The sequence below is a fragment of the Colletes latitarsis genome, chromosome 10 (genome assembly GCF_051014445.1).
Source record: "Colletes latitarsis isolate SP2378_abdomen chromosome 10, iyColLati1, whole genome shotgun sequence".
NCBI classification, from domain to species: domain Eukaryota; kingdom Metazoa; phylum Arthropoda; class Insecta; order Hymenoptera; family Colletidae; genus Colletes; species Colletes latitarsis.
Window position 1 is genome coordinate 21,845,646 of NC_135143.1, and position 12,397 is coordinate 21,858,042.

The following is a 12,397-nucleotide window of genomic DNA, read 5'->3' on the forward strand; positions in this document are numbered from 1 at the left end:
TTAGTTTCACGTATATCGATTTCTGAATCGAAAGGTCGGGTGCAAATTACAGCCAATGAAAAATCGATCGTCACCGCTCTAGACTATCTCCATCGCGTTTTGATAGAAAGAGAAAGAGAAGATTTCAGGGCAATCAACATACTGCTGAAACCGAAACCGAGTTTGCTGGCACGAGTATTGCAAAATAACCAAGAACGGGTGAGGAAGAAATTTTAGAGCCAAGAATTAATAAAATAAACTTCTCACGAAGTTGAAAAAAAAATTTCAAATCGTTTTGGAAAAATTATTTTCGGCTGCAGGAGTCAATTATAATCATTTTTGGTCAATAGACATACCCCCGAAATCTTGCGCATTTTCAAAAAAAAAAATCGGTACGGTCGGAACTTTAAACGTTAATAACTGTTTAACGAAGCCTTCATCAACAAATTGGTATTATTTTGGCCTGTAGAATCCCCCATTAAAATTTTTCCCAGGGGTGGCCGAACACCCTGTATACATGTTTCTATGTAGTTCTTCCCTTAATAATTTTAATATAAAGTATATTCTTATCTTTTAAAATTTACTTTTCTTGGTAACCCAATAAACACCAGTGATCGAAACGTTTGCAATACATTGTGCTTGATCGTACTATAACTAACTATATTGTGTACAGCTTAAGGTTGTGGGAAAGCAACTGTTAAATCGGCGCTGTACTATACATAAAAATTGTTAGCATAAAAGCATTCAAAGGTTAAACTGCGAACGAAAAATCACGAAGAAGCGGAGGCTTGTAAATGTCACGAGTGCATGTTCGCGGTCATCTACGACGAACAACCATGAGAGCGATACAACTATTGTCGGGGAAAGTACTTCGGTCGAGAAAACGCACGAGACGTATCCTTGAAAAATAAGTATCCTCAATTATAACGGCCTTGACGAATTGGCGTTCAACGAAACGTCAAAACCCCATAACCGGATGCGGTACTAGTAAACGTGATCGATTTCTTCTCAGCAATATTAATATATCTCTTCATTATTTGGATAATACAACTCACAGAAAGGGACGAAAAAATTCTAATAAAACTGATAGTTTTAGAAATATTTAATTTTTTGCAACAGTTAACGCGTTATCGTTCACCACGACGGATGTGATTAGTATGAATGTATAAATTCAACATAAGAAACAACTCGATCAGGTGTTGTACGTTATTCCAACGGTCACTGAAATAAAACTGGATTGAGCGGTTCAAAAACGTCGACGCGGTGTTTCTATGTTAATTCGCGGGTCGCCTCATCGAATGCAGTGCGCAGCAATTTAACAACAATCGCATTGTAAAACTATTCACGCATTCCTATGCGTGCGTACACACGTGGAACGTTGGCAAGATTGGCATGCCAAAAGCACCAGACGCCGTGCGTCAATGAAGGAAATCTTCCTTATTATACGCGAGTTATGGAGAGTGACGCCTCTGAAACAGAACTTGCAAATCGACGGTGTTAATGACCTTATATTTGCATTAACAATGATTGCAAACTTGATTTTACGACCTGTATAAATCAATGTTAACGTTCTCTGTCATGGGCTTGAAGCTACCTCCTCCATCGTCATATTTGAAATAAGTAAAACAACTATAATTGCTATCTGGCCGTGTGTGTACATAAATAATGGCCACTTATTCGCATATAAAACAATTCTTAGTAGCAAATAGTTTTACAGTGCCATTACATTCATTTGGTATGCATTTAATCATTTAACGAACAAAATTTAACGATGATATCATTACTGTTATATATCTAAATTACTCGAGTGGCGTTAATGTTGTTACATTGATGACTTTATTATGCAAAAAGTACCAATTACTTGCAAATAACTCGTTCAATTTCTATTTGTAATTATTTTCTGCAATTATATCGTGCTAAAACATGCAATACCAGTAATCGTAACAATTAGAACACGCACCGGCTCTTGTTAAAGTATTAAGCGTGTCCGCTGGAAAATTATATAACCTATTAGTCCACGATTTAATTAATACAATTAAGAAAATCTCTTCTTATAATGATTTTAGTTTTCAAACATTTCCGAGATACTTTTCTAAAAATGATCTTTTTCGCGTTTGATCTAAAAAGGTTGTCGATCTCTGTACCGTGGTAATTCTCGATTCGTAGGTGAATCGGTGAGTAAGAGCGACGATCTATAGACGCGGAGCACAGCTGAACAAGCCGAGAAAGTCAAGAGCGTGGATTCCATGGGCAAATCGTGCTCGAAGAAGGATATCTCACGGGCCAGTTAGCCTACTTACAGAGAAGCGAGACTTGAAATTCGTCGCGTTGCCCTCGCGACCGGTTTTCGCTCAAACCGATATTATTGACCACCATCGCCGCGAAATAGAGAAAAAGAATCTCTATCCGAGTAACGCCCGGCCAATGAGCCATCGTTTACCTAAGACTTGCGTAATAAGTAAGACCGATTAGCCGTCGTCGAAGTGCCAAACTCGCGTCTGCGAATCGCGAGCTATTGAAAGAAGATTTCAAAATCCGGCCTCTGTGTCACTTTCCAGCAGTGAAAGTCGTGCAATCCGTTTGGATGTTCGTCGAACAATTTATGGAAAACTTTCGTTAGAGGCCATTAAGGTGCTTAGAAATTCAGATGGAATTAGAAATTGTTGGCGAGAGGTTAATATTCCATAACAGAGTAGCGCGCGTCTTGTTCGCAATAACGAACGGTTATTTATTTAAAATAATTCTTTAATTTCTCTTCTCCGTAATATGGGTCGAATTTCACGGATCCGTTGCATTTCGTTATATTACCATATTCGCTCTACCAACAGGTCCTATTACTACTTCCAATGGGAGTTATCGCATGCGTGATGTCAGTTTTCGTTCAACCGTTAGATTCAATTTGTAAATAGCTTTAGACGCGACGTTTTTCAATATTTTTTTAAATTTTTAGTCAATCTTAGCAATAGAAATGATCGATCCACCAATTTTTGACGAAACATTATGACATTTCCGAAGGCACATTTCTAACAAATCCAATGTTCATGACATAAAAGCTTTTCCTTTGTAAAGTGCTAAAACATGGTACACTATGAATATGGAAATTGATATTAAAAAGCAAATAAACGGACAAACTGTCTATGCTCGTAATACTGCAAAAGATACCGTCGAAAGATTATGCTAATGATGAAATCTAACAATGCGAACTGATTCACCTCGATTGTGCTAGCCACCAGTTTATTGAAGAAACACAGCCTAACTCTTCTCAGATTAGAAAAAACGAAGCATTCAAAGATAGTTAATAGTCAGATTCTATAGTTTAATAACTGTTACTACCTTTATTCATAGAAGTAATGACTAGTAATTTATTTCTATCGTATTTTGTTAAATGTTGTGTAATACACTATATAAAAGAATACTCTATGACTATAATAGATAAATAAATATTTTATCTGTGTACAGAGTAATTCATTTAAAGAAATTGACTCGAATATTTATACCTAGTGCACCCAGTGTATAGAATCCATTTAAATTTGTGTCTGACGCATGCGTATAACGATTGTGTGTCGCTCGTACAGTCAATACAAACTTTAAATCACATTACCAACACGGTTATTCAATATTATGTCAAAAATAGTGAACAATAATTAAAAGCTTGATTTAAAGAAATATTCTATTGGAAAATTGTTACACATTTTTATTATAATACTGTTTTATGATGTTAACTTGAACTACGACTGTAGCAGACGACAACTAGGTCGTCTGCTAGAAACAGCTGACAGCTCGACGGGACAAAAACGTGGTTTCACAAACTTTACAGGCAATGTTTTACACGAACGACTTTCCACTACTTGCACGTGGATTTGTCATTAGAATATCAACACGCAAATGTACATACGGAAAACAGTTATCTACTTGTGGATATATCGTATTCAATTTATCCGATGCAGTAACGCTATTTACCAACACATTTTACGGGATATTACATAATTTACTAAGTTTATAAAACCAAGTAAAATTATCTATTTCGTACATTTTATTAATATTGGAGATTATTTTATACATTCTCCTCGAAATGTCTGTAAGAATAGTCATAACAGACCAAATGGTATCACAAATAATAGCGTAAAAAGCTTCTTTAACTTGGAGCGAGATTAGGTTATGTCGATAACAACACGCGAGTCACTTCATATTTCACTAAAAATGAATGAAAGAGGAAGAATTTATGGGTGTATCACAAAATACTGACACTGTACAAGCGTAGAAATAATTTACAAATTTGGCGCTAAAGCTCTATTGAGCACAAATAAGATTTTTTGTGTATTGTGCCAACACCGAAAAGTAAAATCAACGTACCTGACAATGTTGAACCAAAGTACTGGTCTGCTGGTCGATTCTGGATCGTGACTTGACACATGTCGTCGAAACTTTCCTTCGTAATTGGGCGAAATGTCCGAACTGGCACAATTTCTCTGCACGAGCACAGAGCCTACTTGACCCTATACACGCCATAGCGAAAACTGTAGTGAGGCAAGTCATACGACTCGTGGAGACTTTCGAGTTCCACTAATCCCCACCGATACTTCAAAATCACTCCCCCACCTACTTTTCCCTTTCCCTTCCCCACTTGTGAATACAACTACTGTGTACGGCATTAATCAGACCTGTATTACATACAAATCATGAATGATTTCGGTCATTGAGTACTTCTGAAGAAAGTATTAATAGATGTTCGAAGGAATGTCATATCAAACGATTCTTAGCGACCTCTTCTTATCTAAAATCTGTGATATAATCATATCACTATGTTATTCAAACCTATTTATATAGCCGACATTTCTTATTAATCCCGATACATACTTCCGCATAATTTAGAATAAACATTAATCTTAATTTTTCCAAAAATTTGTATTAATTATGTTATTCTAATATCATAGTTAAAATTGATTCGTAAAACGTTTATAACTATTTCAACGAGAGTAACATACGATCGCAATTTAAATAAACAATAGTATACAACTTTCTACGAATTAGTACGTATTGAAAATTATCCTTAATTTCACATGCTTGTTCTACCTTAGATCTGTTGTAAAATAATCTATGGTGATTTTTAAACATGGCGAACGGTTTGTTGAGTAGGTTATCGCGTGCCTTTCGATCATTTGAGCAAGCAATTGATATTATTTTTGGTCGAGGTTTTCCACCAGGTAAACGAAAATAATGTTTTTGTATTGTACATACATGTGATTGTGTTACAACGCGTTAAAAAGTAAAAATTTGTTATGCTTAACATTTCTTAACCTCTTAAGAGTATGTATTAACTCGAACTAAAATTACTTCAATAAATATTTACATTTATATAGGAGGTTTATGTGCAATTGAATGTAACCATGTTACGAATCAAGTGCAGCCTGTTATTTTACCTGGACGATCTTTAAAAGATGTTTTAAATGATGCATTTTTATGGGCTGTACCTAAGAAGCGACGATCTATAGAGAAACGACTGATGAGAAGGTTCGGTTACCCTAAATACAATTGGAAACCACCTGTTCCTAAAACTAATATTTTAGAGTGTAACAAATGTGGTCATAATTATGAAGCTGGTTTACTTTGTGGTAAGATATATGGCATCATTGGAAATATTAATGCAGGTTTGTATTATATGATTTGGTTATGATATATTAAACTTTTATAGGACATTGCTATGAAATAGTGAAACAGGAAACATTAGAAATGCAAACAGCTATACAACAAGAGTTAGGATTAAGTCCAGTAGAGCAAGATGTTATAGTATTGTATGAAGGAGAAAAAGACAAAGCAACAAAAGACTTTTGGAAGGTACTTAATTTACCTATATCAATTATAATGTTTATTTCACACATAAACTAGTATCTACGTTTTATTTATAATGAATAATCACTTCTATACAGAACCAGAGAATTGTAGAATTACCTAAAAAAAGACCTGATTGGTTCAATCAAAATCTACTTCAGTCTACAACACAACAATCATCTGATGATAAAAATGTAAAACCTAAAGATATGCCTTAAGTAAATGCCAAAAACAATTTGCATCTGTAAGGTATTTTGTGTATATTATATAGATTTAAAGAAACTAAATAAACTAAAAAAATATTACGATATATTATAAAAATAAAATGTTGTCTATTCTTGTTTTATTTTTAAAGTTTATTGTTACATTTGCAGGTAACTTAGCAATATAGTAACTCTCCTTCATAATTTATGAACATAAAAATACATATAACAATCACACTCACTATTTATATAATAAATCGATTCTTTTTATTTGTATTGCATTTTCACGTATGATAAATAATTACTGCTATTAAATTTTATCTTGATCAACAGTTTATAAAATTCAATAATCAAAGACATTTCTAATCTTGTCAAGGTTATCGCACTTTCACACAATATACATACTATTTATATTTTCTTTTTCTTTACAAAATAGATATATGAACCTTGTAAAAAAATTGAAAATATAAGATCATAATCTTTACCCATATCTCAAACACCTAGTAATGAATAATTTCGAAATCTTCTATGGACGATTCATTATTGAAGTGACTCAAAACATGTTCATGAAATTCTGAGAACGAATTAGCTTTTCCATAAAAAGATCCACATAATGGACAAATTTTATTGTCGCGTGTAATGTCTGTCGAATTCGAACATTTGTCTAAACATAAACTCGTAGTTTGCAGGCTAGTCTGAGTCGCGCCATGTTCTTTAAAGCTTTCGTCAGAATCAAATTGTGTTCCTGCTTGACACATCTTTTTATTTGCATTCACGCGACAAATATTACACATCGCTCCTGTAAAGTTAACCTCAAAATTTAAAGTTCTTAAGTTGATATACTTATTCAGTACTGTACATACTACTATTTACCTTCTTTCATTTTTTTAAAATGCTGTAGCGCTCTTTTTAATTTTGTTTGTTGTGCTAACAAAGTATTTTTCATTTGTGTCAATCTAATATCATGTTGTTTTAATAATTCTAATTCTGTATCTGAATCCTCTGGATAAGTGAAACCAACATTTTGCAAATTCAATTCAGTATTGTTTTGCAATTCAACCATCTAATTATACAATTACGAAAGAAATAGTCATAACCACACCTTCAAAATTTAATATCTTCATTATGGTACTATATACTTGCCTCTGCATATTGATGTTCAAGATCAGACTTTTCTAACATAATGCTGTTTATAAGCCTTAATGATATTTCCTCTAAACTTTGTTCCCTCTCGCCTAAAAGTACATATACAATTTAAAGTCTGATATGTTCGTTACATCTAATCATTTTATAATTAAATACAGACCATTATTTGCAGTCAATTGTTCATTATCATCTTTCTGTTTAACAGACTGAGAAATATCATGTACCTTATAAGGTACAATGTCCAACGGTTGTGCTGGAGAATGTTGTTTAAGGGTGTCGGAAATTTTTGTCAACTGATTTCCTAATGATTTATTAGTTCTCGTTAATTTTGTTAATCTATTCCATAATTGACGATTTTCTGCTGCTACCATACAAATTTGATGAGTAAGTTGTGACTTTTGTTTTGTAAGCTCTTCTACTTTCTCCTGTTAACCAAAATCTATTAAAGTCTAATGCATTAAAATGTAAGATTTTAATGTCATACATTAAAATAAATATATAAACCTTTAAGGTTTGTACAATAGTTTTTTCATTGTTATCATGAACTTTCATTATTGCTGTAGATTCATCTTTACCACATTCCAGTCGTAAACACATATTTTCTTCCTCGACAGTAGTTAATCTTGTTTCTAACTGTCTACAACGTTCATTCATTGTCTTCAATGCAACTAACAATGCATAATATGAACCAAGTTTATCATTGCTTGGATTCTCTAACTGATCCATGTCACTCATAATAGAGCAATGTAATTGGAAAAAGTAGAAACAGTTTCACAATTTAACAGACATTAAAATTATAATTGCAATTTTAATGTTTTGCATAAATAGTATAGACAACTTATAGACAATGAAACTCAATGTTGTTTATCCATATTTCAACGAAGAAAACATTAAGTGCAAAAGATAGGTTTCACAATAGACGCTAATCAGGTTAATAACGATCACAAGATGTTCGAATTAGGTTAAGTTGTTATATATTTTAGTAATTTGACATTATTATATATTTCACCACGACTCGTCCACAGATTTTTATTTTTGTATCGAACTTATTTGCACATTAAAATGAATGATTGATAAAAGCACTGGTTAACTACAATCATTCCGAATATAACAATGCATTTTTGGTGAATCCCCTTGAGAAACAGTATCGTAATATTTTTAAAGTGTACGATGTATAATTATTGTTTACTAATGCACTTTCACTCTTTTGTTCATATTCACGAAGCAAACAAATATGCCGAAGAGTACTATTTGTATGTACTTTATTGAAATAGAACTGACAGTTAGTTGTTTTTAAATAATATCATGAAGATAATCAGCGCACTCTTACGTTATATAAGATGATTCAAAAGTTCCTATGTAATTGGGTAGTATAGTCCTATAGGTGACAAAAATAACGAATTTCTGCAAATAATGAAATGCATATTAATAATATACTGAATTAAACGAATTGAATGACGTATAACTCACCACGATCGGTGAACGGTTCGTTTGCTAGGAATATACCTTTTGTTTCAGTTGGACATTTGAATATTGTATTTGGTAAACAAGTACTCAATAAGCGTCAAACAAAATTAAAAATGAAAAACGAATTTTTAAGAAAAATCGACTGAGGACAGATGCATAAATTTTTCGACAAAAATAAAAAATTTGAAATCATTCTGAAAAAATTATTTTTGGTTGCGCGGGTTAATTACAATTATTTTTTACAAATGCACATACGCATACCCCGATATCCTACGCAATTTCGAGGAAACAATTTTTGTAACTTCATTTCCTACCATAGTAAGCGCTATGATCGTGTTCTATAAACCGTTGGTAATATTGACACCGAATTGATTTTTGTTACAAGTAACCACAGACCAGGTATACGAGTAAACCTTTCACCTAATGTATTTTTTTGGCCTACTTTTTTGGGGCTTTAGAGCCCCATTACCATTTTCATGTCCCTCGCAATGTTACTAACAGATTTAGAAATAAACATAACAGAAAGTGATATAGAACAGGAAATTACATAAATTTTAGTATTTATTAACGGAATGAAAGCTGTACGGTCCAGAATTGAGTATCAATCGATTAATTTCATTGGAGTAATCAATCGATTAAGATTATTTCAAAATTTCAAGATTATTAAGATACCTAAGGATGTACCTCACTGACAAGTACACTGCAATTCCTCTATTTTTTATTTTAAATTATAATACATCAGACTGTTTCGTGATGCTGATGCACGTACTACCAGTGTTATACTTGAGGCATTCTATAAGTTGCAACTCTAAAAACAAACGTGATCAGTGACTATACGTAACGCTACACCAAAAGTAAACGCGATGAACATAACCGATCGCAAATCTAAAAGTAATCAAAATCGGTTTATTGTAATTACAACACGATAATACCAACATTTCTAATGCAATTACTAATGCAATTACTAATGCAATCCGAAATTAGTTCGTATACGCAACACTACCCTGAAAAAAAACGCGAAAAATTTTCATGGTTCACAACTGTAAAGTTATCTATAGAACTAATTATTTGCAAAGATAACTAGACAAGCAACGCGAATAATTTATACTTCGTAACGCTAATAGCAAACCGGTATTAATTCTTATTCGCAACACTACTCTGAATGAAAACGCGAAAATATTCATCATTTGCAACGCTAAAAGTAATCACGATAAATCCAAATTATGTGCAACGCTATTTTTAAAACAAATGCGATCATTTGCGTTCCGCAACACTAAAGCAAACCACGATCTGCCCCAAAATACTGGCTGTTGATCTGAGAAACTACAAGTACTACAACTACAGGCGACAACAGTGACATAATAGGAACATGGAATGACTCTCCATCCTCATCCGAAGATGAAGATGAAGAACCATTTGATGCAGCCCACTCTTGCGACAGTTTGTCAGGGCCTCTTCGATTCCATCGAGTCTCTTCTTTCTTCGGCGGTCCTGCCGAAACCTGAAACTTAAATCTACGCTCGAGACTCCGTGCAATACACTGTTATCCAACGATTCTACGAATCGTTATCGGACCAGGTGTGGAGAAACTCGAGCGGGACGAGCGTTTCGGGGATCCTACCGCGAACGAACGCGGCCGCGAAGAGCGACTGTAAAGCCGCGCGATTCCAAGAACCGAAAGTAAAACCAAAACAAACGGTACAATCCGATTGGATCGGCTAACGTTTCGATTCTCCAAATCGAACTACAGGTACAGGACCTGTGGCAGTCCTGCCCTGACCCTACCTACTTACATCTAACACACATACCAGAAAGCAAGTTACCTACCTACCTAACCCTATATTTAAAAAATTGCAAAACTCATTCTCGCAAACATACGCTCCACGGTTCTCACACATAATGTCCGGGCGCAAAAGCCTACACTAGAGAGGACGCCCCGGGGTTCCTCCGACACCCGAACATTCCACACAACATTCACACTCTAATGTGTACGTACCCATTCCTGAAATCAACCGACAAAGGCTAGTGAACATTGCGTATTTCAAGTAACTTTCAAATAATAGAAGTTTTGATAAAATGATATTCTGCATTCTGCCGTTTAAAATCAAGAAATTAATTGTATCTACGTTTCATTACATATTTTATGTTATTGTCTTTGAACATGCAAAATGTATGAGCAAGATGAAATAGAATTTTATTTGTAAATTATATTAGAGTTTTAAAACGACGCAATTCCCCAGCCTAACCACACACACACATGTGAAATTGCGTCGCGCACGATACACAAGCGCAATGTCAGTCGCAAATAGATATTATTAAGAATTTTTAGAAACTAAGTCATCGTGCTCGTTGCCTTCGCTCACGCAAGTAGCACCTGGGCACTTGGGTGAGTTTAGGCAATGAACACGGAAAGATATCCTGAAAATCCTCAACTAGAAAAAATGGTTACTGTAAATACTAGCGCATAACGAAATAGTATTTATATATTCTTTCTTATTTTATTTCTTCTACTGGACTTTATATTTCTGATAAATAAAGAGCAACATTTTAATATACAATAATAATGAAAACTATTATTAGTAAAGGAAATTATTCTGATTAAAATTGAATTTTCTAAGACGAATGGCTTTACAATAAAATAATTTACTTTGAAAATGTAAGGAAAAACTATTGAAGCAAACTGATGAAAATATTTAATCCTTGAGCAATTCTGTTGTCAAAGCGTATTTTTTAAAGATGAAAGTAGTACATAATGCATGTTACTTTGACTCAAGAATTTACCCATCGCGAAACGTCTTTTTGTACATGAATTGTAACATCAAAGTTTTGAATAAGAAAAGACTTTAATGCCTTTGATAATAAATCATCAAATTATATTTTCATATGAAGCACGAACAATATAAAAAACAATTAATATTATAAGTCAAAGAATTTATTTTTATGTTCTGACAAATTTCACGTTATATAAAAAATCGCGGAGCACAAAAAGACCCTAGCCTGATCTATAAAATAAAACAATATACATATGTTCCTATTCACGGGTATAAAAAATACCCGTGGTCACTACTCGCCAAAAATACTACGTATACAACCGGGCACCCGTGTTGTTTCGGACCTTTCGCCCTACAACATGATTGGGGACCGGAGGGACAAAAATCACATGCGACTTACCAATCGTTGACTACGACGACGACGATGCTATCCAGTGAAATACATCAGCCCAAGTTATCTGCATGGTCCTGCTGCTGGTCTCCAGGGTGTAAAGATGAAATCCATAGTCTGTAAAGCACAAGAAAATAATCATAATCTAATTACAGGTTTTTGATCATTTAAAAAATTTTAAATCGTAAACAAAATTTGAAAATATTATTATTTTCTAAAGGTGCATAGAATAAATTAGGATGATACTTACGTTTTTTATTCGTAGACTTTCGCTCAATATAAATATATTTCTCTTCGGTGATGCACTGATTCTAACACCGGCGTCGAGTAATTTTAATTTTTAAAGAAAAGATGAAAAAAAATATTAAAAAAATGATAAATTAACGCGACCGAAAATCAAAGTCGGCGAACAAGAGGCTCTACTGTCGCGATTTAGAAAGCAAAGAGCCACGATGCTCTGGAAAAAATATAAAAATGCGCAATATACACTGACTCGACCATCGCGTGAGCCTAAAGTGTAAACAAAACTCTACTCGAAGCAACTATGCTTCGAAAAACAATCAACTAATCTACGCAACAAACACTGATTCTACCGACCGCATTGCGCGCGG

General features: G+C 33.8%; 3 protein-coding genes across 3 annotated transcripts in view; 1 reads left to right on the forward strand and 2 right to left on the reverse strand.

The window, feature by feature from the left end:
• Positions 1–4,599, reverse strand: part of Qless (decaprenyl diphosphate synthase subunit 1 qless) — a 52,160-nt gene extending 47,561 nt beyond the window's left edge. Inside the window, exon 1 of the mRNA XM_076775155.1 lies at positions 4,333–4,599. Within this exon, the coding sequence (XP_076631270.1) occupies positions 4,333–4,515 (183 nt within the window). The 5' untranslated portion in view covers positions 4,516–4,599. The remainder of the gene's footprint in view (positions 1–4,332) is intronic.
• A 485-nt stretch (positions 4,600–5,084) lies between these two features.
• Mrpl32 (mitochondrial ribosomal protein L32) lies at positions 5,085–6,143 on the forward strand. Its single transcript, XM_076773844.1, has 4 exons — positions 5,085–5,183; positions 5,340–5,591; positions 5,672–5,814; positions 5,907–6,143. The coding sequence occupies exons 1-4, from the start codon at positions 5,093–5,095 to the stop codon at positions 6,024–6,026; spliced, it is 606 nt and encodes a 201-aa protein (XP_076629959.1). The 5' UTR covers positions 5,085–5,092; the 3' UTR covers positions 6,027–6,143.
• Positions 5,803–8,473, reverse strand: Spn-f (C2H2-type zinc binding domain-containing protein spindle-F). The gene is made up of 5 exons (XM_076773843.1): positions 7,662–8,473; positions 7,318–7,582; positions 7,155–7,246; positions 6,885–7,074; positions 5,803–6,810 (listed from the first exon to the last, which is right to left on the reverse strand). Exons 1-5 carry the CDS (start codon positions 7,890–7,892, stop codon positions 6,512–6,514), a joined length of 1,077 nt encoding a protein of 358 aa, XP_076629958.1. The 5' UTR covers positions 7,893–8,473; the 3' UTR covers positions 5,803–6,511.
• Between the last annotated feature and the right edge of the window lie 3,924 nt (positions 8,474–12,397).